Raw genomic sequence first — 26880 nt, 5'->3', positions numbered from 1 at the left:
TGCCAAGGTTGATCTATGGAAAAATATGGTGTTTCATTCTCCTTTTAGCGATTTCACTCTAGATTTTTGTCTCCAAAATATCTCTTCTTTTTTACATAGGTTCTCCCAATCTTGCTGGAGTATGGTGGCTCTGTCATTGCTGACTTTATCAAAGCCATCTTTGATAAGGGATTGGTTGAGAATCTGTAATTTGTTTTCTATAGCTTTTTTTCCTTCAAAAATATTGCCAAATTCATTCTTGTTCCAATCTTTTAGCCTGAGCTTGATATGTTTTAGTATTTTGTGAAGGAGAAACATACTTGTACCCTAAATATATAAATCTTCAGACCACCAACTTGAAATATTGCTGATGAAATCTGGATGGGTGAGCCAGATATTCTCAAATCTAAAAGGTCTATTCCTAGGAGTACCAATGCCTCTAATCTCCAGCTGAATTGGCTAGTAATTAGATCCTCCATAGGGAAGAATCCTTGCTTCCATTCCTTTTTCATTGAGAACAAGGTCCTCAGAGATGATAAATCTGTCTAACTTTGAGGCAACAAGGGACTCTCCGCCTCTTCTATTGTTCCAAGTAAAGAGACCATTACTTGAAACAATGTCAACCAGCTTCATAGTATCCATAAAAGAATGAAAAGCTAAGGAATCTTTGTTTAGAGTTCTGGTGCCCCCTTTTTTCTCCGATAGTGATTTGATCATGTTGAAGTCCCCACCCATAATCCATGGTATCTCTATATATCTTTCTTTGAGATCTATAAGAGATTCTAGAAATCTGAGTTTGTCATCCATTCTCTGAGGGCCATAAACATTCGTAACTAGATAGGTCTCTCATTCCCCCATAGGTTGAATAACCACTGATAAGTAATTTCTAGAAGCCTCAACATCTATTATACCAATCTTTAGGGGATTCCAAAGAGTAAGAATGCCACCTGCTGTGTTTTCTACCTTGACTTCTAGAAACTCAAATCGATTGAGCCATTTTCTATAAAGTTCTTTTATTCTCTAAATGGAACATTTAGTTTCCTGGATAAAAATAATATCTGGAGCTTCTTGTTTCATTCTGTTACTAAGTAATCTTTGTTTCCTTTTACTACCTAGACCCCTGATGTTCCAAGAAGTGAACTTCATCATTAAAGATTTGTGAAAGAGTAACTGGTTAGGTCTTTCATCTTACCTGAATCTATCATTAGCTTTCCACATTCCATCAGCAGCTCATTCTACTTTTTTCTGCCTCTTTTCTTTCCTGGGCCTCTAGGTGCTAATCCTGGGGTGTTTTTTAAAGATTTCACCCCTTCGTTACCCTGTTTTGCCATATTACCTTGCCTATCCCCCCCTTTAGCCTGGGTTTTCCATAGGTACAACTGTTGTACTCTAGAGAACTCTTCTTGAGGTAACGAGTCTAACCCTCCCGTGGTTCCCTGTTTCAAGAACCCTTCCAAATCTAGGTGCTCTCTATCCAGAATCTCCTGCAGCTCATGGTCCTCCATTTCCATCTCGCTCTGGGTCATTTCCTGGTCCATATCCTGTTCTACGTCGCTCATCATAGCCTCCTTCTATGTGTTATTACTCTTTGTTTGTTCTTTGTCTTCCTCTGTCTCCTTCTCCTCTAGACCTCCCTCCATTCCCTAATCTACTTTTGTCATCTCCTCTTCTTCTTCGAGAACTTCGAACCTGTTCGGCTTAACTTGAGGCCCTTGTTCTTGATGTTGCTTAAGTCCCCTTTTGCATCCTTTTCCTCTATGGCTCACTTTTTGAAATCTTTATGTATCTTTCATTGTGTAAGCTTTGCTCTTATTCTCTATTTTACTGAGAGGGCAATCCCTGAAAAGGTTTCCATGCTAATGGCATATGTGACAGCTAAAGGGAATATGTTCATAATCTACTGTTTGTACCCATTCCTCATAAAAAACTTGTAATATCACGTCATCCGGTAGAGCTCCAGAGAGATCCATTTCCACACAGATTCGTGCAAAGGAAGTGTATTTTTATTTTCTAGTGGCTTCAGAAGCTTTGACATAACATCCTAATTATTACCTACGGTTGTTAACAATTCTGCTTGCCAGTGATCACGAGGAAGGGAGTAAAGTCTTACCCAAATCGGAACTGATGTGAAAGTCTCCCGCTCCGGGACAAAATTCATCATCCACAGCGTCACGTAGAGGCCAACAGCTCTGTAGAAGTAGGGCCCTCCTTCAAACACTCTATATTTATCCTCAATATTTGTGAAGACCACAGTAAAGAATCCTTATGACCCAAGATGTAGGTCGATGCTCGCTTTTGGTTTCTAGTGGTATTTAATCCATGTCTGTAATTCTTTTTTAGTGGGCCATACTCCCATGAATTTACAAATGATAGCATAAGTCCTCATGTGGTCCCTATGTGCCTGCAGAGCAAGATCATTCAGAACTACTCTGGGAGTGACCTCAGATTTGGGTTTACAAGGTCCCTTCTATGCCTTGGTTTTTGCTCTTTTTTCCTTGTCTTTTTCCCCCCTTTCTTTTGTGCATTTATTTTCCCAATCTTTGAATCCTTCTTGCTCTTCTTCTCTACTATATTTTCCTTCTTCAGCAAGACCTCTGACCTCTTCCATTGGCTTCTTGCCTCGGCTAGCAACAGCCTGCTTGTAGGAGGCAGTGGAGCTCCCTCCTCCCTACCCTTCCATGGAGTTCAATGCCTACAACAAACTTTAAACCCTAGTTGTTCATTGCACTCCTACCGAGACACTTTCTCCATCCAATATCTTTTTTATATTCTAAAAACAACTATATTTTATGAAATGCAAGCAACTTCGATTTCATATATAATATTTTCTGGAAAATTATATATTGTCTTATATTCTAAAAGATGTGATGCAATTTATTTAGAAATGAGATATAGCTTTATATTTTAAAGCATATGATACAACACATGCATCCTTTTTGTACGAAATACTCAAATTCAGGGCAACAGGATTATGCATCCTTTTTGTACGAATTACTCCAACTCAGAGGAATGGGATTATCCTAATCACATTGCAATTAACCATGGTCTCAGAAAAAGAAATGAGTGCATCAGATTATAATTATAATTTGTAGGTTAAACATTGTGCAAAATCTGCGATAAATTATTATTCTCAATGCTGTGCTACACTGCTCTGCTCATCTCTCATAAAACCAAGGAAGAAAATCATTGGTCCTCTTTCTTAAGGATATACGATTGACCATTAAAGGTAATAGAATGTTTATATGAAACAAATACTGTAGTGAGTGATGACATGGCATGCCATTCTCCTTCCTAATTGAGAGGTGGGCATGTGAATCTGGGAGGAGGGACAAGGCCACATTGAACAAAAATATCCAGAGCCAGTGGTAGGATGACATTGACGTTGAGTAGCTTGAGGCGGATTATAATGCCCCGTAGCTATGAATGAGTTTTGGTGAGGGCGCACGACGAAGGAGCACGGGCGAGCCAAGTAAAATGAATAACCGTGTGAAAAATTGGCCAAGTGTTGTTTGGACGGTCAGTTTATAAGGTAAGGTGGTCCCAGGTGGGCGCACCCAATCAATGAGCTAACATGAAGGAAGTTAGAAAGATAGGCCAAATGGGTGGTCGGCTGGGTGAGCCGATGTGGTGAAACCATGGCGGAGGAAGCATACAAGTATGGCGATGGTGGAAGGGATTTTTAATCATACGAATGACGAAAAATTCTAGTAAGTAAACAAGCCAAGTGGAAAGTGCAAGTTTGGTGGTTTGAATTCCTAGGCAGAGGTGCAGGTGGACACGGGGCCGAAGCACTCAAGCCATAGGTCGAAGGTGTGCCACAATGGTGTATAGAATTGGAGGGCATCGTTGAATGAGCCGACTGAATGTGCGTTCAGAGTGCAGGTCAGGTAGCACGGGTGGGTGTACATGGTGGAGTTCGACAGACAACGATTTCAGTTGAATGGGTGTTTGGTTGGATGGTTGAGATGGTTGGTGGGTGCAAGCGCACGATGGTAGGGCAAGTTGGGCAAGGCAAGCTCAGGTGCGAGCGCACGGTAGTTGGACAAACACCGAGTGGGTTGAACAATGAATGGTGAATCGTTGAAGGTGTTGGGCGTGCGAAGGTGTGCCGACAGGGAACTCGTGCGGGCGAGCTCGGCATGACGACATGGTCGATGAGTGAACGTGATTGGATGGTGAACTGAGTGAGCGCGCCCGGGTGCAGTGAAACATGAACAAGGTGAACGTGTGATTGGCAGGCGAGTTGACGAGACGAGCTCAGGCACGGGTAAACGATGAAGATTTTGGGCAGTCGTGGTGGGTGCGCCCAAATGAAGGTCGAGTTGTGCGAAGAAGGCGTTGGTGAATGGTGGGCCGTGCACATGTGAATGACAATGGGCAGCATGATGAAATGACGAATGGGTGACTTTGCACGGTGGCTAGGAAAGGCTACACGATAGGTGTAGGAAGGTGAATTTGTATAAGTGTAACGGTGAAGCTTGGGGTTTCCTTAGTTGTAAGTTTATATGTGAATTCTGAATATTAACATTATTGATATGGGTAGACGCATATTACAGGGAGTTGCCACTCCCATGATATTGCACTGTGCACTTGAATGTTAATGGTGTTAACATGTTAATGTTATGATGAAAGTTTTCGCTGTGTTAATGAAAGATATGCTTAGCTATTGAAAAATAAACTAAGTATAGAAAGTAGGTGTAGTCCGCGATTGTTAGTATTGTTAAAAAGAAAAGGTTCGGTGGTGCTACACCTCCTATAATATGATTGAAAGTGTATCGCTAGTGTAGGGGTGTGACGGTTGGTATCAGAGCCTCCAGATCTTGTGGGCTTTGATGATTCAAACGTGTAGATCTGTGACGTGAAACTGATCCCACTACACTAATGTGACAGTTGGTATCAGAGGTACGGATTCCATGGGCTTTGGTGATTCAGGTTGAAGGAATCTGAAGGGTGATTCAGATTTACAATTTATGGTCTACACAAGATCACAAAGAAAGTAGATAGCAGAGATGGTGGAAGAACCTCAGATTATGACAGGTGAATCTAGCCATAATGCAGGAGAAGCTTTTCTGAATAGGGTATTGGAACAAATGGAGGAATTGGGTTCTCACATAACTTCAATGAAGGCCGAGCATGAAGGTTGTGTGAAAGTAAAGGAAGAACTTGAAGATCTCAAAGTTCGATACGAGTATATGGAATGGGAGTATACACAAATGCAAGAAGAAGTCAAGAATATTGGTGAAGCAAGAGATCAAGGTTTGGTTGAAATCTTGAAATTGTCGCAAGCTCTTGACGAAGCTCTAGATGAGATCGCAGTTTTGAAGAAGGCAGTGAGACACAACTTAGGTGGAGGTGTGACTCATGTCAAAGTCAAAGAGTCAGATTCTTATGATGGAACGAGGAGTGTGAAAACTCTTGGCAACTTTCTATGGGATATGGAACTGTACTTGGAGTGCTTGGGATTATCCGATGAGGAAAACAAAGTGAAGGTAGTTGCTCAATTCTTGACGAAGGATGCTAAGATATGGTGGCGAAGAAGGATGGACGAAATTGCCAATGGCAATGCTAGAGACATAGATTTGTGAGTTGAAATGAAGAAGGCTTTACAAACCCACTTTAGTCCACGAGATGAAACATGGGATGTAAGGATGAAGATAAAGTATATAAAGCAAACGGGAAGTATGCAGGCATACCAGTGAGAGTTTGCAAGTGCAGTTCTGGAAATTTCAGACATGGCGGAAAGGGACAAGGTGTTCAACTTTATCATAGGTCTGAAATCTTGGGCACGGAATGAAGTGAAGAGGCAAAAAATTAAGACACCTGAGGAGGCTTTTGCTGCTGTGAATCTTTTGGTGGAACACTATGATGAGGGCTCCGAGGAGAAGAAGAAGAAGTATGACAAACTGAAAGAGAACACTACGAAACAGGAGACTTTGAGATCGAATGACAAGTCAAAGATGAAGAAACCGTTGAAGTGTTAGATATGTGACAAACCATACATGGTGAAGAATTGTCCTTCAATACCAAAAGTGGCTTCCTTGGCACAGTCCAATGTGAGGAAAGAAGAAACTTCCGTAGGAGTTATGTAGATATTGGGATTTGCAGTGGCTATGGACGCTGTCTCTAGGAGAGACCTAGAAAGAAACAAATTGGAGTATGTTGATATGAAAGCTGGGAGTGTTGATGTGCTTAATATGGTGGATAGTGGAACAACTCACAACTTTATGAGTGACAATATTGCGAGAAGGATTAGGCTGAAATTTGTACCGGTGCAGGAACAAATGAAGACAGTGAATTCTCCTCCAGACTTTGTGATTGGTGTAGTTGAAAAGGTGGATGTGACACTTGGTCAAAGGACAAGGAAAGTCAATTTCACTGTGGTGCAAATAGATGACTATGAAGCTATACTGAGTATAGAATTCATCAAGGAATTCGATGCAATGATTGTTCCCCATATGAGGAAATTGTACATTTACGATGGACGAGAGGATGTACCCATTGGTGTACCGACTGTGGGAGTAACTAAGCCCGAGCATAAGCTGACAACAACAAGTATGGAGAATGGAAAGAAAGATGAAGAGATCTGTAAGAGGTTGTCTGTTGTAGAGGCAAAGCTTATGGAGCAGTCAGATAACATCTTGGATCTATCTAAGAGGCTGGAAGCAGTGGAGGATGACAATGAAGAAGAGTATGTGAGGCCGAATGTTCAGATGGAGGATCGGGAGGCATACTTGAAGAGAATGGAAGTGGAGGATCCGAATAGGTGGATTGAGTTGATAAGTGAGGGAGAGCCTTCAGGCTCTTCTCCCTCATCATTATCCTAAACTATCATGGAGCATGAGGCTTATTGTTAGCTGCTCATGGCAGTGAGTCTCCAAACACTTTGAGCGGGCACCTAGGGGTGAGATGACACAGGTTCATAGGTAGCATGCAGTGGACAGTCATGACAATGTGGGGCATGAGTTTTTGTGGAGGTGAGGCATGGTTGGATTAACTACCCAAAAAATGACCTACATGAGGGGTACTAGTACATGATTCCTTGTAGAATAGTGGCATATCTATGGCATGGAGTAGGTTAAGGAGTGGGCATCTGGATTACCCATATACACAGTTGTGTGGATGATATCTTAGTGACAGATTGTTGTTGGGATCGAAGATTGTCGAGGGCGATAATGACTTTGAGTGGGGTAGGATGTAATGCCCCGGAGCTGTGGACAAGTTTTGGTGAGGGCGCACGATGGAGGAGCATGGGTGAGCCAAGTGAAACAAATAGTCGTGTGGAGAAAACATGAGGTTGCATGTAAAATTGGCTAGTGTTGGATGGACGGTCGGTTTATAAGGTAAGGTGGTCTCGTGTGGGGGTGCCCAATCAATGAGCAAATGTGCAGAAAGTTAGAAATATAGGCCGAATGGGTGGTCAGCTGGGCAAGCCAACGTGGTGAAACCATGGTGGAGGAAGCATATAAGTATGGCAATGGTGGAGAGGATTTTTAATCATTCGAACAACGAACAGTTTGAGCAAGAAAACAAGCCAAGTGGAAAGTGCAAGTTTGGTGATTTGAATTCATAGGTGGAGGTGCAGGGCGACATGGGGCTAAAGCAACCGAGCCGCAGGTCGAAGGTGTGCCGTGGTGGTGTATAGAACTGGATGGCACAGTGGAACGAGTCGCCTAAACGATCGTTCAGGGCGCAGGTTGGGCAGCACGGGCAGGCGCACATGGTGGAGTTCGACGGGTAGTGATTTCGGTTGAAAGAGATCTTGGTTGGATGGTAGAGATGGTCGGTGGGTGCGAGCGCATAATGGTAGGGCGAGACAAGCAAGGCAAGCTCGGGTGCGAGTGCACAACATTTTGAGAAATGTTGGGTGGGCTGAATGGTGAATGATGAACCGACTAAGGCATTGGGCGTGCGAAGGTGTGCTGACGGGTGAGTCATGCAGGCGCGCCCGGCACGACGACACGGTCGACGGGTGAATGCGGTTGGAGGGCAAACCGGGTGATCACGCCTGGGTGCAGTGAAATGTGAATAAGGTGAACGTGTAGCTGGCAGGCGAGTCAGTAAGACAATCTTGGGCACGGCTAAACAGTGAAGAGTTTGGGCGGTCGCAGTGGGCACGCCTAAACGAAGGTCGAGTTGTGTGACGAAGGCGTTGGTGAACGGTGGGCTGTGCATGGGTGAACGACGATGGGAATGATCCAGGTGGATATTGCTGGCCACCTGCAAAGTCCACCTGGACCCCCACCATTGTTTCTCTCAACATTTTCAGTTTCCTTAACTGTAGCACAACTTACTATTTTTAACAGTTTTTCGGGTCCTGAACTTCTGGAGCCGTTTTGAGGCCCTAAACGACATTTTTTGGGAAATCTGGTGCCAAAATGGGTCCATGGACCAACGTTGCCCTTCCCAAATTGGTATTTCTTGGATAGATCTTTCTAACGAGTTATTTTATGCGTCAAACGGAGATCGTATGCCAAAGTTACGACCCCAGGAAGTTGATGTACCAATTTACCCAAACGAGGTCCACAGTTTGGCATTTCATCCTCTAGGGGTAGGTTTTGGAATGTTAAGGGTTTTCCATTGCTTCTCAACAATAAATAGGCCTTTGAGCCTCATTGTAACACAGTTCAGAGACATATAGCCACCACACCTCTTCTCAAAGATAAGCTACAATCGTCGTAGCTAGTTTATTTCCATTACTATTTGTAAGCATATTTCAATATTTACGTTAATGAAATGAAGTATTATTTCTGTTGCATATATGTGTTTATGGTTATCTCTGTAATTTGTTGCATTCCTGTTTAAGTCCATATCAGTGATATCAGAGCGGTCTACTTTTTCTCTATTTTTCTTTGCATGTCCCCAATCTGGTCGGGATATAAGGAGTTAGGGCTTGAACTGGTCAAACCTTTGCAAGACGAGCGTCACAAATCCAACGACCTCCCATGGCAAATGAGAAGAAAGACGAGGGGGCAGGAGATCCTATCAAAATCTTTCTTGAAGAAGCCCTCGAGCGACAACAGAACGCGATGATGGACAGCTTTGCCGAGATCCTTCAGCGACTACCCAGAAGCGACACATCGGCTTCCAGCAGCTACTCTGGAAACGCCACGCCATTTAAGGTACAAGTTAATTTTTAAATCCCCATATTTGAGGGTCAAATAGCTGCAGATGCCGTAGATAAATGGTTAAATCTGCTAGAGGGTTATTTTTCTATTCATGAATTTTCGAGTCGGGAAAAGATTGTTTTTGCTCTTCTCAAAGTAGCTCCCCACGTCAAGGACAGGTGGGAAACCTACTGCAAGTAGAAGGATGAAAATACCGGCTCACTATTTTCAGCCGCACTCACCTAGAATTCATTCCGGGATGACGTCAAGGAGCAGTACTACCCTGTCGGAAGCTATGAGGATGAATACATAAAGTGGACCACGCTGCGGCAGGGAAGGGACCAAGACGTGTCGGAGTTCACAAATCTTTTCCATACCCTTCACACAAAGTTGGGTATCAAGGATTCAGAACAACATTTGATACTCAAATACCATGGCTGCCTACACAAGTACATCCAAGAAGAAATAGAATTCCTAAACATCTCCTCGCTCGGCACAACATAGTGATATGCTGTCAAGGTCGAGAAGAAGTTTAAACAAAAGAAGCGACACTATGGATCTGTGAATCCAAAGCAAGGGAAAGGTGCCCCTAAACCATAGAACAAAGGACAAAGCCAAGGTGGGGCAGCTCAAGACAACCCACCAAAGCTACAGGCAAAGAATAGTGCCATGAAGCTGAAAAAGGACACGGGAAAATGGTGTGAGTTCCATAAGAGCTCTACTCACAACACAAGTGAGTGTCGGGCCAAGCAGTCACTGGTGGCTAAGCTAAAGGCTTCAAAATCAGATGCATGTTTCGACTCTAAGTCAGAACCCGACAAGGGGAATGACAAAGGGAAGCAAATCATTGATGCGGATCCCAACGCCACTGTTACTACCGCCAAGATCCAGGAAAAAGAACCTGAAGATCCAGAGGAGGAGGAGCATCTCTTCCACTCCTAGATGTGGGTAAAGGGCTCCCCACTACAGTTCATTGTCGATAGCGGGAGCCAAGAAAACCTCATTTCGGTAGAGGTCGTGAAGCATTGGGCTTACCAACCACAGCACATCCATAACTATACACCATCAGGTGGCTTCACCAAGGACGGGATCTTCGTGTGAGCCAACATTGTCACCTTCCATAAAACATCAAGCCCTTCACAGATGAGGTATTGTGTGACATTGCTACCCTTGAAGTTTGTGATGTATTATTAGGACAACCATACTTGTGGAAGCGACATGCTGTGTATGAATCAAGGCCCCGTTATGTTATTATTACATTGGGAAATAAGTTGTACAGGATACCAGAGGTAGCACCGCCTACGGCCATCTCTTTGATTACTGCAAAACAATGCAGTAAACTCACTTCCAAAACTGTGAAATTTGTTTTCCTGATGATACGTCCTCAAGGAAATAAGAAGACGGTGGCCACGGCCTCCAGACAGGGCCCCTTCGCAAGAAAACTATAGATGGACAAGGTCGTGGAGGAGTACGAGGACATCTTCACCTCCCCCGCAGGGGTTCCTTTGCACTGTCAAGTCAAGCACTCCATCGATCTGACCCCAAGTGCGCCGCTACCCAATGGACCAATTTATTGGCACTCCATTCTGGAGAACGATGAAATCAAGAGGTAGATTCAGGAGCTACTGCAGAAGGGTCACATCCATCCGAGTTCATCGCCTTGTGGGAGCCCAATCATGTTGGTACAGAAGAAGGATGGGACTTAGAGACTCTGTATTGACTATCGGGCGCTGAACAAGATCACTGTCCGTAATAGGTACCCGATCCCATGGATTGATGAACTCCTGGACCAAATAAAGGGGGGAAAATATTTCAAGAAGATCGATCTGAAGTTAGGATATCACCAGGTACCAATCGAACCCTCTGATGTGTGGAAGACTACCTTCAAAGTCAAGGAGGGCCTTTTCGAATGGTTGATTATGCCTTTCGAATTGACGAATGCTCTTGCAACCTTCATGAGGCTAATGGATGACATATTGTGGCCATTCACAAACTCATTTGTAGTGGTATACTTGGATGACATTCTGATCTTGAGCCAGAGTTAGGAAGAGCACCTCCACCACATCCGACAGCTTCTACAAACACTGCGGCAACACAAGCTAGAGCCAATTTGGAGAAATGCACTTTTGACATGACCCAGGTTCACTATCTGGGATACATTATTGATGAATAGGGGGTGCATGTGGATCCATCCAAGATCCAAGTCATTCGGGATTGGCCATCTCCAACCACTCTAACAAGGCTCCGCAACTTTCTAGGTGTTGCCAACTTCTACCGCAGGTTCGTGTTCGGGTTTTCTCATATCACTTGGCCCTTGAGTCAAGTCACCAAGGGAGGAGAAAAAGCAAAATTCTTTTGGTCTTAATTTCAACAGAAGGCATTCATAGAGTTGAAAGATCGCCTTTGCATGGCACGAGTGCTCGCATTACTAGATTTACAACAACCATTTGAGGTCGAGACAGATGCCTCTGACTATGCTATTGGGGTAGTCCTTACTCAACACGAGCATCCAGTGGCATATCACACTTAAACACTTTCAGACACAGTCCGGAACTATCCACTTATGATAAAGAGATGTATTCCATTGTGCAGGCCTGCCGAAAATTGAAGCATTACATTTTGGGGAAGGAAATGGTCATCCGCACAAACTCAAGGGAAATTGCAAAATGATCGCCATCAGAAGTGGTCTACATACCTGCAACAGTTCCATTTGAATATCAAGTATAAGAAGGGCAACACCAATAATGTTGCAGATTGCCTCAGTCGACCACTGATCATGGCGTTAACCACCGTGCTCAACTCTTATGGGCATGAGACTTCTGATTGGCCACTTCTCTACAAAAGCGACCCAGAATTCGGCCACACATACCAGACACTCTTGGAGGGTCAGCATGTTCCAGATTTTCACCTCCAGGATCATGCGCTGTTATGCCACCTAAGTCACCTTTGTGTTCCTTCATGCAAGCGTGCCAAGATGATTTGGGAAGCACACTATAGTCGGGTAGCTGGGCATTTCAGGGTCAAGAAAATGGTGGCAATACTGCAAAAGTATTTCTATTGGCTGAATCTTTGACAGGATGTCGGGAAGTACATCAGATCATGTACTACATGTGCCATTTCAAAACCAACCATTAAGAAGCAAGGCCTCTATACCTTGCTGCCTACCCCTAGTTGACCTTGGGAATCCATCTCCATGGATTACATGTCAACCCTTCCTTCCACTAAGCATGGAAATGACTATGTTCTTGTGGTTGTCGAGAGGTTCTCAAAGATGACCATTATGGCAGCCTGCAAGAAGAATATCACAGCAGAGGCCACTGTTAAACTCTTATTTTAACGAGTGTAGGTGCACTTTGGGATCCCATAGTCTATCATCTCAGATCAGGAGAGTCAGTTCCTTAGTACATTTTGGTCCACTCTTTGGTCAATGCTGAACACCAAACTCACTAAGTCCACAACCTTCCATCCTCAAACTGATGGCCACACAGAGGTTTTCAATAGGATGATTGTACACATTCTATGCATGTACAACTCAAAGCATCCATACACATGGGACGAGAGGCTCCCCTATGTTTAGCACAGCTACAACCGAGCTCTTCACAGCTCGACTGGCCACAACCCTTTTCATGTGGGCTTGGGATTCCAACCACTATGCCCCATTGATGTGGCCATGCCACTTGCAGCTACTCACACAGATTTGGTTCATGTCCAGTCCGAAACAGATAAGGCAACCAGCTTCATTGGGCACATCCAACATATTCGCCAGCAAGCCCATGACATTCTAGAGAAATCAAGTGCCAAGTAGAAGTAGTGACATGATCAACATCGGGTGCCACACAACTTTCAGGTGGGTGACAAAGTCTGGTTGCATTTGCAAAAGAAATGCCTTACTAGAGCCTATCGGAAACTGAGACCAATCTGCTATGGTCCTCACGCCATTACTAAGGCTATGGGAGATAATGAATTTGAGCTCAACATTCCTCCATTCCTTGGACTACATCCAGTGTTCAATGTGGACCGCCTTCAGTAATACTTTCCACCATTGCTAGACACATCCGACATTGCAGAACAACTCACATCAACAGAATTAAATTCAGATTGCATGGAACAAGTTGCAACTGATCAGATCATGGACACACAGATCAGTAACACTCGCAAACAGAATATCCAACTGTATAGAGTTGTCAAAGCAGACCAACTCCTTCACCAAGGCAAGTGGCTCACTAGGGACCAAATTCAGCAAAACGTTCCTCATCTGATGGAGGAACTCAACGCAATGGGGACCATTGCTTCCTAAGGGGGGAGGTATGATCCAAGTGGATATTGGTGGCCACTTGCCAAGTCCACCTAGACCCCCACCATTGTTTCTCAGTATTTTCAGTTTCCTTAATTTTAGCACAACTTACTATTTTTAGCAGTTTTTCAGGTCGTGAACTTCTGGAGCCATTTCGAGGCCCTAAACGACATTTTTTGGGAAATCTGGGGGCAACATGGATCCATGGACCAATTTTTCCCAACCAATGTTGTGCTTCCCAAAGTGGTAGTGCTCTGATACATCTTTCTAACGAGCTATTATACGCGTCAAACTTAGATCGTATGCCAAAGTTACGACCCTGGGAAGTTGATGTACCAATTTACCCAAACGAGGCCCACAGTTTGGCGTTTCATCTTCTAAGGTTAGGTTTTGGAATGTTAAGGGTTTTCCATTGTTTCTCAACAATAAATAGGTATCCGAGCTTCATTGTAACACAGTTCAGAGGCATGTAGCCACCACACATCTCTTCTCAGAGATAAGCTACCATCGCCCTAACTGGTTTATTTCCATTACTGTTTGTAAGCATATTTTAGTATTTACATTAATGAAATGAAGTATTATTTCCATTGCATATATGTGTTTATGGTTATCTCTATAGGTCGTTGTGTTCCCGTTTAAGTCTGGATCAGGGAGGCACGACGAAATGACGAACGGGTGACTTTGCTCGGTGGTTGGGAAAAGTTGCACGATAGGTGCAGGAAGGTGAATTTGTATAAGTGTAAAGGTGAAACTTGGGGTTTCCCTCGGTTGTAAGCTTATATGTGAATTCTGAATATTAATATTATTGATATGGGAAGACATATAATTACAGGGAGTTGCCCCTCCCATGATATTTCGATGTGCACTTGAATGTTAATGGTGTTAATATGTTAATGGTATGATGAAATTTTTTGTTGTGTTAATGAAATATCTGCTTAGCTGTCACCTGGAGGACTATTGCCGCTGCTCGAAACGCTAGGAGGCTATTTCCATTGCATATATGTGTTTATGGTTATCTCTGTAAGTTGTTGTATTCCTAATTAAGTCCGGATTAAGGCAGCACGATGAAATGACGAACGGGTGGCTTTGCCTGGTGTTTGGGCAAGGCTACACGATAGGTGCAGAAAGGTGAATTTGTATAAGTGTAAAGGTGAAACTTGGAGTTTCTGTCAATTGTAAGCTTATACGTGAATTCTGAATATTAATATTATTGATATGGGAAGACTCATAACTACAGAGAGTTGCCCCACCCATGATATTTTGATGTGCACTTGATTGTTAATGGTGTTAATATGTTAATGGTACAATGAAATTTTCCACTATGTTAATGAAATATATGCTTAGCTGTCACCTGTAAGACTATTGCTGCTGCTCAGGACGCTAGGAGGTGTTGGAGCTGGAGGAGAGTTACAACAGAGGACTAGCATGGGCATGTTGGTTGGCGCACTAATTATAAATATGAAAAGCATTGCTGCAGCCTTTCCCATCTTCAACCAAATGCGATGCTGCTCCCTTACTCAAAATGAAATTGAATGAAAGAGGAGGGAAAGAAAGAACCGAAAACGGAAAGTAAGGGAGTTGCATGTTTGAGCTCGCAGGATATGGATTTTATAGAAGCTGTGGTAACTGATTCAATGCCTAATTTTCTTAATTCTGTGTGTCATTGTAGCAAATCCTTATTGCCAAAGTTCAAGCACTCGATATGGCGCCAGAAGCTCAATCGGAAACCGTACCTAATCCTCGCTCTACGTTTTATAACAACCTTGCAAACTATAGATTTCCATGTGATCCTGAAACTCTTTCGTGGATTTCCACCTGAAATAAGATGCATTCACGTGAAATCGACTCGAAGACAATTAATTCAAAGTCTCACGAGATAACAAAGCTTCTGTAAGATTTCCAGAAATAAAGATAAAGGAGTTCGGATCTAACCTTTTTTTCGTTAGAACATTCCTTTTAAAAAACAATATCAACTTAGGGATGAGTTAATATAATTTCGCTTTGTTCATATAACATTCTTATATGTGAATTAACTCTGTTTTATATAAAACGTTATTTTATGGTAAGTGTTGTTACTGTTGTTTTTGAAAAATTGACTCGAGCTATATTAAATGGGGGTAAGGCACGCAAACACTTCTCAAAGTTATGCGAAGAACAATACTACTCATCTTTATGGGAAGAATAATTTGTTGTAGTGGTATGAACTTGTTCGAGCACTATGTGATTGGGTCATAAAGATGGCATATATTTTAAGTACAATATAATTGTATTATAAAAGAAATATGAAAATAAGTTTTAAGTTTTATTTTAAAATTCAATGTAATTGATCATTATTATTTTCATATAATATTTATGTAGATTGATCTCTTACTTTCTATTAAAAAAAAAAATTCCATTAGTGTGACTTTTATGGTTTTATAGGTGTAAAATAAAGATAATAATATAGTGTATGAGCGTCTTCTTTTAGCTTTAACGAGTACAAAAAGAGTTAAAATATCATTAAATAAGTGTCTTTTACATGGTTTTGTGAGAACAAAATTCATTTATGAAATTAACATCAACTTAGATAAAAATTAAAATAATCGCATACATCTATGTTCTAAGTTAGTGGAATAGACCTATCCAACTAATATGTAAAGCAACACTAGCAAATCAAACATTTATTGTCGTAGTTCTCCCTATGAGTGTAAACACTGCTTAGAAAATGAATCACAATGAAAATGGTAAGAGATCAAATGTGGTTACAACGGAAATACAAGAGTTCAAATCAAATTGATGATAGTGTAGTAGAGATAATCAACAATATGCATGTGTAGCTACGAAATTGTTCTTTCCACAACGCCCCATATTCTTCTTTTGGAAGTGATATGAGGACCCTCCATATAAATTTTGGTTAAATCACTTTTATTTTCCCTCATTGCGTTTATTTTACAAAATTTTCAATTTGTTTGAATTTTTTTTAATCATTACATAGCATGTTATTTGTTCACAGTTTCCTAAGAGCTCAAATTTTGTTGAGTTTGAACGTACAATTTAAAAATAAAGCTTACACAAAATTATGTTCAGTTTCACTACCTAAGGTTAAAATTTGTAAATTTGTATTTTATTAAATTTTTATCATTTGTAAATAAATTAATTTTAATGTATTTAATTAAAATACTTTTAATTAATGAAGGTGATTTGGTTTAATTAAATTAATTCGTAAATATTTTTAATTATTTGCAAAGTCTCTTTGATGATGGTCAACCATGGACAATCATGGTCAAACATGATCAACCATGATTGATCATGGTCAACCATGTTTTATAAAATCAAATATCGTCAATAATGGTTAAGTGGGTTGAATGTCGCATTGAGACAAAGATTGTCTTGATATGAAAATCAAACACGGTCAACCATCCTCGAACACCACATTGTAGAAGGATTGTCTTAATAAGAAAATTAACCATCATCAACCATGTTTATTTTAGTGTTTATAATATTTACCTTAGGATTTATATACCTTGGGTTTACAATATTATTCCGTTGGGTTTAATATTTTCCCTTGGGTTCCTAATGCCTTGGGGTTCTAGTATTAGTCCCTTGAGTTTATTATTGCCTTGGGCTTATAATATTAATTCCCTACGTTTACTATTCCCTTCGGTTTATAATATCAATCATGCTCAACCATGTTCAATCATAGCCAACCATGGTACACCATGGTCAACCATGGTTGAACGATGCATTGTGACAGAGATTATCTCAATATGAAAATCAACCATGGTCTAACGTCCCATTGTGACAATGATTGTTTCGATATGAAAATCAATCATGGTCTACCATTACTATAGTTAACAATTAATATTATTATAAAATATTTAAATTAATAACAATAATATTTTTATTCTAATTAATATGTATTTAATAATGGTAATATAAACAAAGGCTTCAACTATATCAACCACATTAATATTTTTATTGTGGTTGTGCTAGTGATAATTATTAGTAGCATTGCATATGGTTTGTATCACTCAAAGAATCTATTACTCTATTATGAAATATTTTAATCTCTTTTACTTTTAATTACTTTCTCTCTTTAGAGATTGAAATAGTTTATTGCAGTTAACATACTTATATGTATTTTCTTTGCTCCAATTCTAGAAGTGAAACATTCAAGTTTTATCCTTCAATCTTACCCATGGGTGTTGTGAATTAGGTTATATCTACCACATGAAAGCATAATTTTTTGAACCATGGGTGTGGCGACAAGGTGTTCTAGAAATTTGTACCCTCTGGGTTTTGTTACAATCTTGAGAGAAACCCTCTGGGAATTTTCATCAATGTAGAGTGAGGCGGGTGGTGACTAGGTTACAAGTAAGCTTTTATGACATGGGATTATGTGAGGGTTAAGATTGTTGAATCTCTAGATGTGGGTCTTAGCCTCAGATCTTATTGGAGTGGATCAAACACTAATGTCATTTTTGCGCTCGTTAGTGGGTGAATTGTTGCACTTGTGGAGATGATTTGGAAATTTGGTCGAACTCTAAGTGGTTTGAGATCACGTGGCCAACTAGTGGGACGTCGCAGTGAGGTAGGAGAAACAAATAATGATCGGAATGTTGGTGCAATTCTTGAGGGGGAATTGGGTAAAGGAATGGGTCCCTTCTCTAGTCCATGCCAACCATCCTCTAGCCGCAGAGTGTTTGGACCTTTAGATGTGAAATATCATGGCAATGTTGGAAGGAAAAATACAACAGTCACATGATGAACATAACGAAGTCACCACATTCATGAACGGTCTTCAACAAAACCATTGGGATATCCTCAACCGCTTGGTGTCCATGACAAGGAGTCAAGGACACACCAATGACTGCCTAGATCAGATGGAGTGGTATCTATCTCACATGGAATTTCATGTACATGGGGATCGTTGAATTTTGGATGCACCAGGTGTAGGTCACGTGCCATATTTCCTCATGTTCATGGATTGATGTTGGTTTCCTTCCCATTCTCTTTGTGTTTTGGGCCTTATGGTATTTTTATTTCTCGCTACTATGTAAAACTTGGTAATTTATCCTTAGATTTTGCATTGATATCCTAGCCAACAAATCCGATCAGAGTGAGGTTGGGAGAATAGGGGCTTACATGTTTATCCACTATAAAATTTTGAAGAACTAATAGAAATATTTGGACGAAAAAAAAAAAAACATACATATATGTATGTTGATATTTTCTTTAAAATTAATACTAAAATAAATAAATTAAGATAAATATTTTAATTGTTTCTTTCTCTTTCATATTGAAATATGAAAATATAAATAATATACATTTTTCTCCATTATTTTAATTACTTTACCTTCTAAAAGTACTCATAAAATTATGTTACTTCACGGGGATATACAAATATTTTATTTTTAATTGAGAATATGAGTAAAAATAAATTTAACGTATCTCCTTTATACTAGGTTGGTATATCAACAATTAAAATATGTATATTCATTTTTTCTTAATGTGACTTTATTATATAATACTTAATTAAAACTAATAAAATATGTATATTTATTTTTTTACATTTATTATAATTAACATTTTTTATTACTCACCTTTTATAACTTAATATAAATTATGCTGTTTGGAATAGATATCAAAATATCTTATTTATAGTGGAAAGTAAAAATGAAATATAATATTAATTATAAATTATATTTTTATAATATTTTTAATTAAAGCTAACAAAATATCTTAAGTTTTTTAATCATAATTGTTATTATTTTTAAACTTAAATAAATAAATAAATGATTAAAATAAATATAATTTGGTTAATGCAAAATCCATTTCTATAGAAGAACGATACTAGCTTGAGTTATATAAAAGCACGATACTTGTTTGAGTTATATAAAATCATTTAGTTAGAGTGTGCAAAACTTTTAGTGGATGCTACATTAGGTAAGAAAAAAAAAATATTTTAAAATAGATGTAAAACAAATTTAGATTCAGCATTAATGAAATTAAGATTCAATGCAAAAACCATTTACATAAAAGCATGATACTTGTTTGTTTGAGTTATATAAAATTATTTAGTTAGAGTGTGCAAAACTTTTACTCCATGCCACATTTTGTAAGATAGATGCCAGAGTTATTTTAATTTTATATATAAATATAAAATATTATTTTAGGAAAAGAAAATGCTCAAAAAATAAGGTTTTATATATATTTATTTTTGAAGAATTTATATATTATATAAGAAATGTTTATTGAGATACAGGAATTATCTAGGTTGGAATTTGGACAAAAATGTATGAATTATCTAGGTGGAATTTGGACAAAAATGTATGAATTATCTAGATTAGAATTTGGACAAAAATGTATTTGAATCGTGTTTTTATAATTAAAATAGATTTAACAATATTAAAAAAAAGTGAAACACCTAAAATATTAAAATTTAACCTTAGCAAATTTTCTATTATTTTAAAGACAAAATAAATTCTAATTAATCTAAAACTATTATATTTTTTCATGATTTTAGTTAGCTGTAACCACACGTCAAAAAAATTTGCACTTCGTTGAAATTCATCGAATGATAAATAAAAAATGAACCAAAATAAACGAAGGAATTAACCAGAAGCATGAGTAGTGTCTCGAAAAAAGAAATACACAAAGGCCGAAGCCTTTAACCCTGCGAATAATTTATGTCAATAAAGTCAGAAGCTCCGTGTGAATTAAATCAAATAAGTTATATTAGTAACTACGGAGACCCCTCGATGCGGGTGATTAAATGTTCGAAGGACATTCGGGCGGCGTTTCATGTGGGCATCTGTCAGCGCGCATACGTCACGAGTAAGTTCACTTGGGAAGGGGAACGGGTCTGCATAACCACATTAATGCGGTCATTATGGTGTTCATCTGCCGTCATTATCGCCGCGTCTTGCTACTCCTTAAACGCTCATCGCATTCCAGCTCCATTGCATTTCGCCGTCGAGGTTTCACCTGCAGTTCTGGGCGTTTCTCTGCATCCCGTTGCAGGGGTTCACAACACTGTTAGTGTGCAGAGATTGTATGGTTATTGGGAGGTTTTGCAATTACCCAGCGCACAGCAAGCCAACATGCGGCGCGAAAGAGTCAGGCTACTGAGCAGAAGGGGGGGCTCTGGTGGTCGAGTTGTCTCGCAGCACTCCTCTGACACTCTGGAACCTGAACGGCGAAGTCCTCCGTCAACGAGGAGTGGCAGAGGAAGGGGTCGCGGTAGATCAAGAGAGGTGGTAAGTGAGCTTGCCGCTCATCAGACAGTGCGGTATCGCTTCCCTTGCTCGTTCGACAACGCCATTTTTATTATTTCTGTCTCTATTGAAAAGCTTGAAGACAACAACAATTTGGGAGCGGCCCAAGCTGTTGAACCTGTGGAGCAGAGAATTGCAAACCCAGAGGAGCGCCTGTGCTCAGTCTCGGAGGATGCTTCGTCGCCAATTCTGGCAAACCCCGCTGGCCTAGGTGTGTCCGTGCGTGGCAATCCCACCGGCTCGGTTGCTCCTCATTCGGACTCGGAGGACCTTCTTCAGTGCAAGTGTCTGGTTGTTGAGGAGCCCTATACCACAGATGATGACTAGCCTAGCTTATTCTGGTTTTGTTGCTATGTTTTGGCTCCGGTTCTTGCAAGTTAATGTGTCGTTTATACATATGTCAGTTGTTTCTATCTGTCTCTGGGCAGGGTCTGTCCATGTTTTTGTCAGTCTCAGGGTGCTGTCTGTCAAAATGTACTGGTCTGGTCACTATGGAAAACTGTAATGTGTCGGAGAACTGCACTCATCTTATGTGTTTTTGTAAAATGCCATCGTCAGGCTGAACTCTCAAAGCCACTGCCTCGCTGTAACTTTTTGTATCCATAATAAAATTAGTCTTATTGAGAAAAAAAAAAACTACGGAGACCCTATAGAAGGTGGTGTTTCATATTAGTAACCGACGAAAGAATTTCTATAGTTCGAAAGAAATGGTAATAAGTGCACATAGGTTTAAGATATGAATGGAAGGGAAAAAAGGGAATTGTGATACACGACGGGCAAGAATTCCAAATTTGTGCTACGGAGGCCCTATAGAAGGTGGTGTGTCATATTAGTAACAGAGGAAAGAATTTCTATAGTTCGAAAGAAATTGTAATAAAATTGTAATGAGTGCACATAGGTTTAAGATATGAATGAAAAAAAGGAATTGTGATACACGACGGGCAAAAATTCCAAATTTTTTATTATTTTTATAAATCATAAATTGCCATATAAAATTTATTAGTAATTTAAAAAATTTGCTCACCAATTTTCATTAACAACGATTTCTTTTCTTTTATTATATCTTTAATAGGCCCACAATATTCTTTTGTAAACTATAAACTTTCAAATTTATTATAAAGATAGGCCTAAACGGGTAAACTAATATAAATGTTACGATTAAATTTAACATTATATAAATTTAAAATCTCATAATATTATTTTATGACAGAAAAGTTAATACACTCATTCTTTTCCTAATTATATGTTAGTTATAAAAATAGTTATAAAAATAAAAATATATAATTGTATTTAATTTTGATACCGACTTTTTTTACATAGTGGAACTGAGACGTGTTTTCTTCACATAAAAATAATTTTCTTTTCTAAATAAAAAAATAAGGTCCGTTCATTAAAAACAAAAATCACTATTTTATATGCACTCTAATAAAGAAAAGAAAAATGAATATGTTATATCTACTCTAATTAAAAAACAAAAATGAATATGCTATGCATAATTAAATATGTATTTACAATTTAATCATTTTTTAAATATATATTTTTTCTTCGTATCAAAAAAAATTAAACTTACACATTGCATAATTAAATATGTATTTACAATTTAATCATTTTTTAAATATATATTTTTTCTTCGTGTCAAAAAAATTAAACTTACATATTTAAGTTATATATTTTATATGTGTAAATTATATATTTTCTATAGGACTCAAAAATACTACTTAAACAAAAAAATTAAATTTATTTTTTAGAGTCGAAAAGAATTTGAATCCTTGCTTATCTATGTTGGTTTTATATCGTAAAAGATAGGATGGAATTTATTAAGAAATGAGAGATCGTTTTATATTTTAAAGGATATGATCCAACACATCGATCGGATCGTGTTTGTACGGAATGACTGAAATTCAGAGGAACGTGAATATGTTAATAAAATATGTTAAGTTTCAGATTGAGATTAACCATGGTCTCATTAAGACAAAATAATACATCTGATTCTAGTGATAATTTAAAATTCAACAATAGTGCAAAAGATGGAATAAAATATTATTATCAACGCTACAATCCATAATGAGTGTGGACCGCAATCGATAATGAGTGTGGACATACGATTGACACTAAGCCATTAAACGCTACAATCCATAATGAGTGTGGACGACATGGCATGCAATTTTCCATCCTAATTGAGAGGTGGGCATGTGAATCCGGGAGAAGGGGTAACGCCACATTGAACAAAAAGCTCCAGAGCCAATGGTAGGATGACATTGACGTTGAGTAGCTTGAGGCGGAAAGTTGTACGTAAGCACAGCGCTGCCTCAAACTCCGCAACGCCTTGTATGAGTGGGCAGCACTGGTTGACAACAGGGTCGCCAATGCCTAAGTGCACCAACCCTCCCAACAAATCAACGCACGCTCCCACTTTCAATGTATCCAAAGGACATGATGAGCTTCCTCCACATGGGGGGCTACTGCCGGTGCCCGGGACGCTAGGAGGTCCGCCCGGTCGCCCACCTGGAGGGCTACTGCTAGGAGGAGAGTCACACCCACCGACTAGGATGGGCATGTTGGTTGCAGCACTAATCGTAAATATGAAAAGCGTTGCTACAGCCTTTCCCATCTCCAAGCAAATGCGATGTTCATCCCTGATTAGAAATGAATATGAAATTGAATGAAAAAGAAGGAAAAGAAAGAACTGAAGAGGCAAAATAAGGGAGTTGGTTGTCCCTTATTCGAAATGAATATGAAATTGAATGAAAGAGAAGGGAAAGAAAGAACAGAAAGGGCAAAATAAGGTAGTTGCATGTTTGAGGTTGCAGAATATGGATTTTATAGCAGCTGTGGTAGTTGCAACGCGCAATTTTCTTGATTCAATATATTATTGAAGCAAATCCTCATTGAAAAACCTCAAGCACTCCCCATGGCGCCGGAAGCGGAAATCGCTTTTCCGGAAAGCTTCTGGAACATTTCGGGAAATAAAGATAATAAACTAAACGTGAGTATTTCTGTGTCCCGCAAGAAAAAAACGTGAATGTAAAACAAAAAATTAGTTCTCTAGAAATCGTAGCGCTACGTATCCATGGATTTGAAGATCACGCGTGGATTTTAGGGTAGGATTCTCAAAGCGTTGCCATGTGATGATAGGGGTAGCATAAGTTCGTATATGAATAATTCTAAAGGCTTACGTTATTTACCTTTCTCTCTAACCTAATGTTAAAGGAATGGGGTGGTAATACATCTCGTTTTATTGAGTGAATCTCTCGCATATCACTTGTATTGGTTGTATATCACACCTTGTTTTTATATTCAATATATATTGGAAAATAATTTTAAAAATCACATTATTTAAATTCTATAAATACAAATCCAATATACCATCTTGATTTTAAAAACCCGTATTTTCACTAGTTATTACGGGTATTTATTTTTTCATTAACATTTTTTATTATCTCCTTATATTTTTTTCATTAATTTTGAGCTTCAATTTTCGTATCTTTCAATATAGAAATTGATAAAGATTTACCATTTTATGGTTTTAAGTAGCTCCATTACCATAACATACTAATTTTTTCTAGTTATATGACCTAGGGATATTTCCCATGAAATCACCAATTATTCTATGGCTAGGAAGATCAATGATGAAGTGCAAGAAAGATCTTGGGTATCCATTTTGTTGTCATTTATGAAGACTACATACATTAATGTCAATGTTGAGATTTGAAAATCAATTACTAATTAACGTAAGAATCTAACGAAAGTTTGTTATATCGATATTATTATAACAATCCAGGCCACACACAAAACTGATGGATAAAGTATATAAAATTTCTAAAAGTAATGGCCTATCTAAATTCAATTTTGAGATACAGTAAATCACATGGCTCTGGTTGTGGATTTCCATCATGTTCAACTATGTCATAGGTCCCTCTTTTTGACACACATTTCAAAAGATGTTCTAAATTTCTTATAGCTACCTTATCATGGCCTTAATCATAGAACAAAACTAATTCACCTTCCTAACAAATTCACAATACCAACATTTAAGAAAGTTCTTATAAGTCTCATTGGCCATCACTACTTCTTGAAATTGTTCATCTATATGGGTCCAATGCAATAGATGTTTTCCCTTCTAGGAGTGTCAAGAAAGAGTTCTATTACAAGTTTTAAGTATGTAACCTCACATTCAATTGTTACGACTACCTCTAGTTCATAACAAGTTGAAATACTCTGAAACTAGCAACAATCTTTACTTAGGTTCAATAAGGTCATCATCCCAAAGTGCATAAGGTACCAATTAGTTTTGTGCTTCTAGAATATCCTCTAGGTCATGTTTTTGAAGATAGAATCTCAAGTTTAATTCGTCTGAATGCCTCCATTTCAATATCAAGTTGAAATAATGTCAACATAGTGGTAGAAATTGCTTAGGTTAGATAATGTCATAATCCTAAAGTGCATAAGGTACAAATTATTTTTTGCTCCCAAAATATGCTCTAGATCATGTTTTTGAAGACATGATAGAAAACCTCCACTTCCACACTAATAATATGTTAGTAAGGCATTGATTGTTAATGAAGAAAACCTAGTTTGGTTCTTGTTTTAAAGTCATATTCAATCACTATATTTTTTTCATCTAATTCCATACATTTATATTGTAAAAATCATAGTAGTCAACTTATAGGGTCGTTTCAACTATTATGTCCCAGTTTAGAGAATTGGGGCAAAAAATTCTTTTAGAATCAACTTTGTTGAAATTTTAGCAAGAAAATGATTCATTTGATTTTTTCTTTTGTCAAATGGAGAAATTTGATTTTCCTCATCAACAAAATGACTTCGATTGTAGTTAGCTAAAGTGACATGGCCATGTCTACTAGTTATGTTACTAAATTCAAATTTGTAGGCTAGAAGTAGAGTTGTGCATGAGTTCATTGCCAAGATCTAGAAATCTGATTGAGTTATTGTTATTTGAACTCACTTAACTAAGATCTGGTCATTAGTTGGGTAATTTGAAGGTCAGTTGAGCAGTTATGACTATTTCTAGCTCACTAATATCTTACTTAAATAATCAATTTTCTAAAAATAGACCTAGTCATGCATGGAATCTGAATCACCTATTTGAGTGTACAAATTTGGTATGAAAAATATGACTTAATTTCCTTATAATTGAAGAAGTAAATAGGAGTGAGTTCAGGAACACGAGTGGAGGCATAGTGAGTGGAGGCTTAGAGTTTTCCAAAATAGTCTCAGGAGAAGGAGGTCAATATTGCAGTGCAGGTTGAGCTTCAAGGATTGAAGTTGTCATTGTAATAGATCAATTATCTCATATGATATAATATAAATAGAGGAGGCAGATGAAAACCTGAAATACCTGGAGACATGGCAATAGTCATGGCAAGTAATCTGTTAGTCAAAAACCAAAATGAATTAGAGAACTAACCTACAACATACCTGTGTGACTGATCATGAAGGTTGCGCAATTTTGGTCGGGAGGTCGGGAGGCTAACTGTCAAGACTGCACAAGGCACAGTTTGGGCTACTGGGAGAATAAATGATTGCTGGAATTGTGCAATGCACAGTCCAATCTGGCTGCTAACTACTGGAATTGTGCAATGCACAATTTCAGTTGGAAATGGTTGCAGGCTTAGTGACTGCATTGCACAATTTTCTTGGCCAACGGTCACTGTCCCCCAGGATTTCACAAAGCATGCCTGGGGAACAATTGTTGGGCAAAAATGCGCATTTCCTGAGAGGATGACAGAGCCTTCCCTCTCAGGATTGTGCAATACTGTCTTAGTGAGGCTCTTGGTGAGGCGGAGTCCGAGCCAAGGCTGCCCAGCCTCGCTGATAAGCAACTAAAAGAGAATTTGAATAAGAATGCATGGTGATAGTAAGTGAATGATCATGCATGCAAACAATGAATGACAGATTTAGAAAATAGAACAACATGCATGTGGGTGAGGTGAGACGCTAAATCGATTATCATTCACAGAAAACCATTTCATGCATGCGACAACAGTGAGATAGAAACGAAAACTGAAATAGTGCTAGGACAAGCTAGTATACATGTAAACAACAACAAGTGTTCAAATAAATCAAGAAAATAGTACTCACACAAGAGAAGAAAACAAAAAGTGACAGAAATGCAACACAAGGCATGGAAGGCGGGCTTACGCCAAAACAACTTAGTTGAGTGTGCCGGCCTCTCCTAGATTTGAAGTGGGATGTCAGAGCTTGAAGGTTGATGTGAGGAATGAGCTTT

At 39.0% G+C, this 26880-nt stretch overlaps 1 protein-coding gene across 1 annotated transcript; it reads right to left on the bottom strand.

The window, feature by feature from the left end:
- Window positions 1-22806: 22806 nt before the first annotated feature.
- On the bottom strand, window positions 22807-23244 carry LOC149196889 (36.4 kDa proline-rich protein-like). Its single transcript, XM_089408478.1, has one exon. The coding sequence runs from the start codon at window positions 23242-23244 to the stop codon at window positions 22807-22809; it is 438 nt and encodes a 145-aa protein (XP_089264604.1).
- Between the last annotated feature and the right edge of the window lie 3636 nt (window positions 23245-26880).

The sequence above is a fragment of the Pinus tabuliformis genome, chromosome 2_2 (genome assembly GCF_031772625.1).
Source record: "Pinus tabuliformis cultivar Carrire ecotype Pingquan chromosome 2_2, CPIR1, whole genome shotgun sequence".
Lineage (NCBI taxonomy): Eukaryota > Viridiplantae > Streptophyta > Pinopsida > Pinales > Pinaceae > Pinus > Pinus tabuliformis.
Note: the sequence above shows the minus strand (reverse complement) of the source record. Positions and strands in the feature narration are given on the sequence as shown.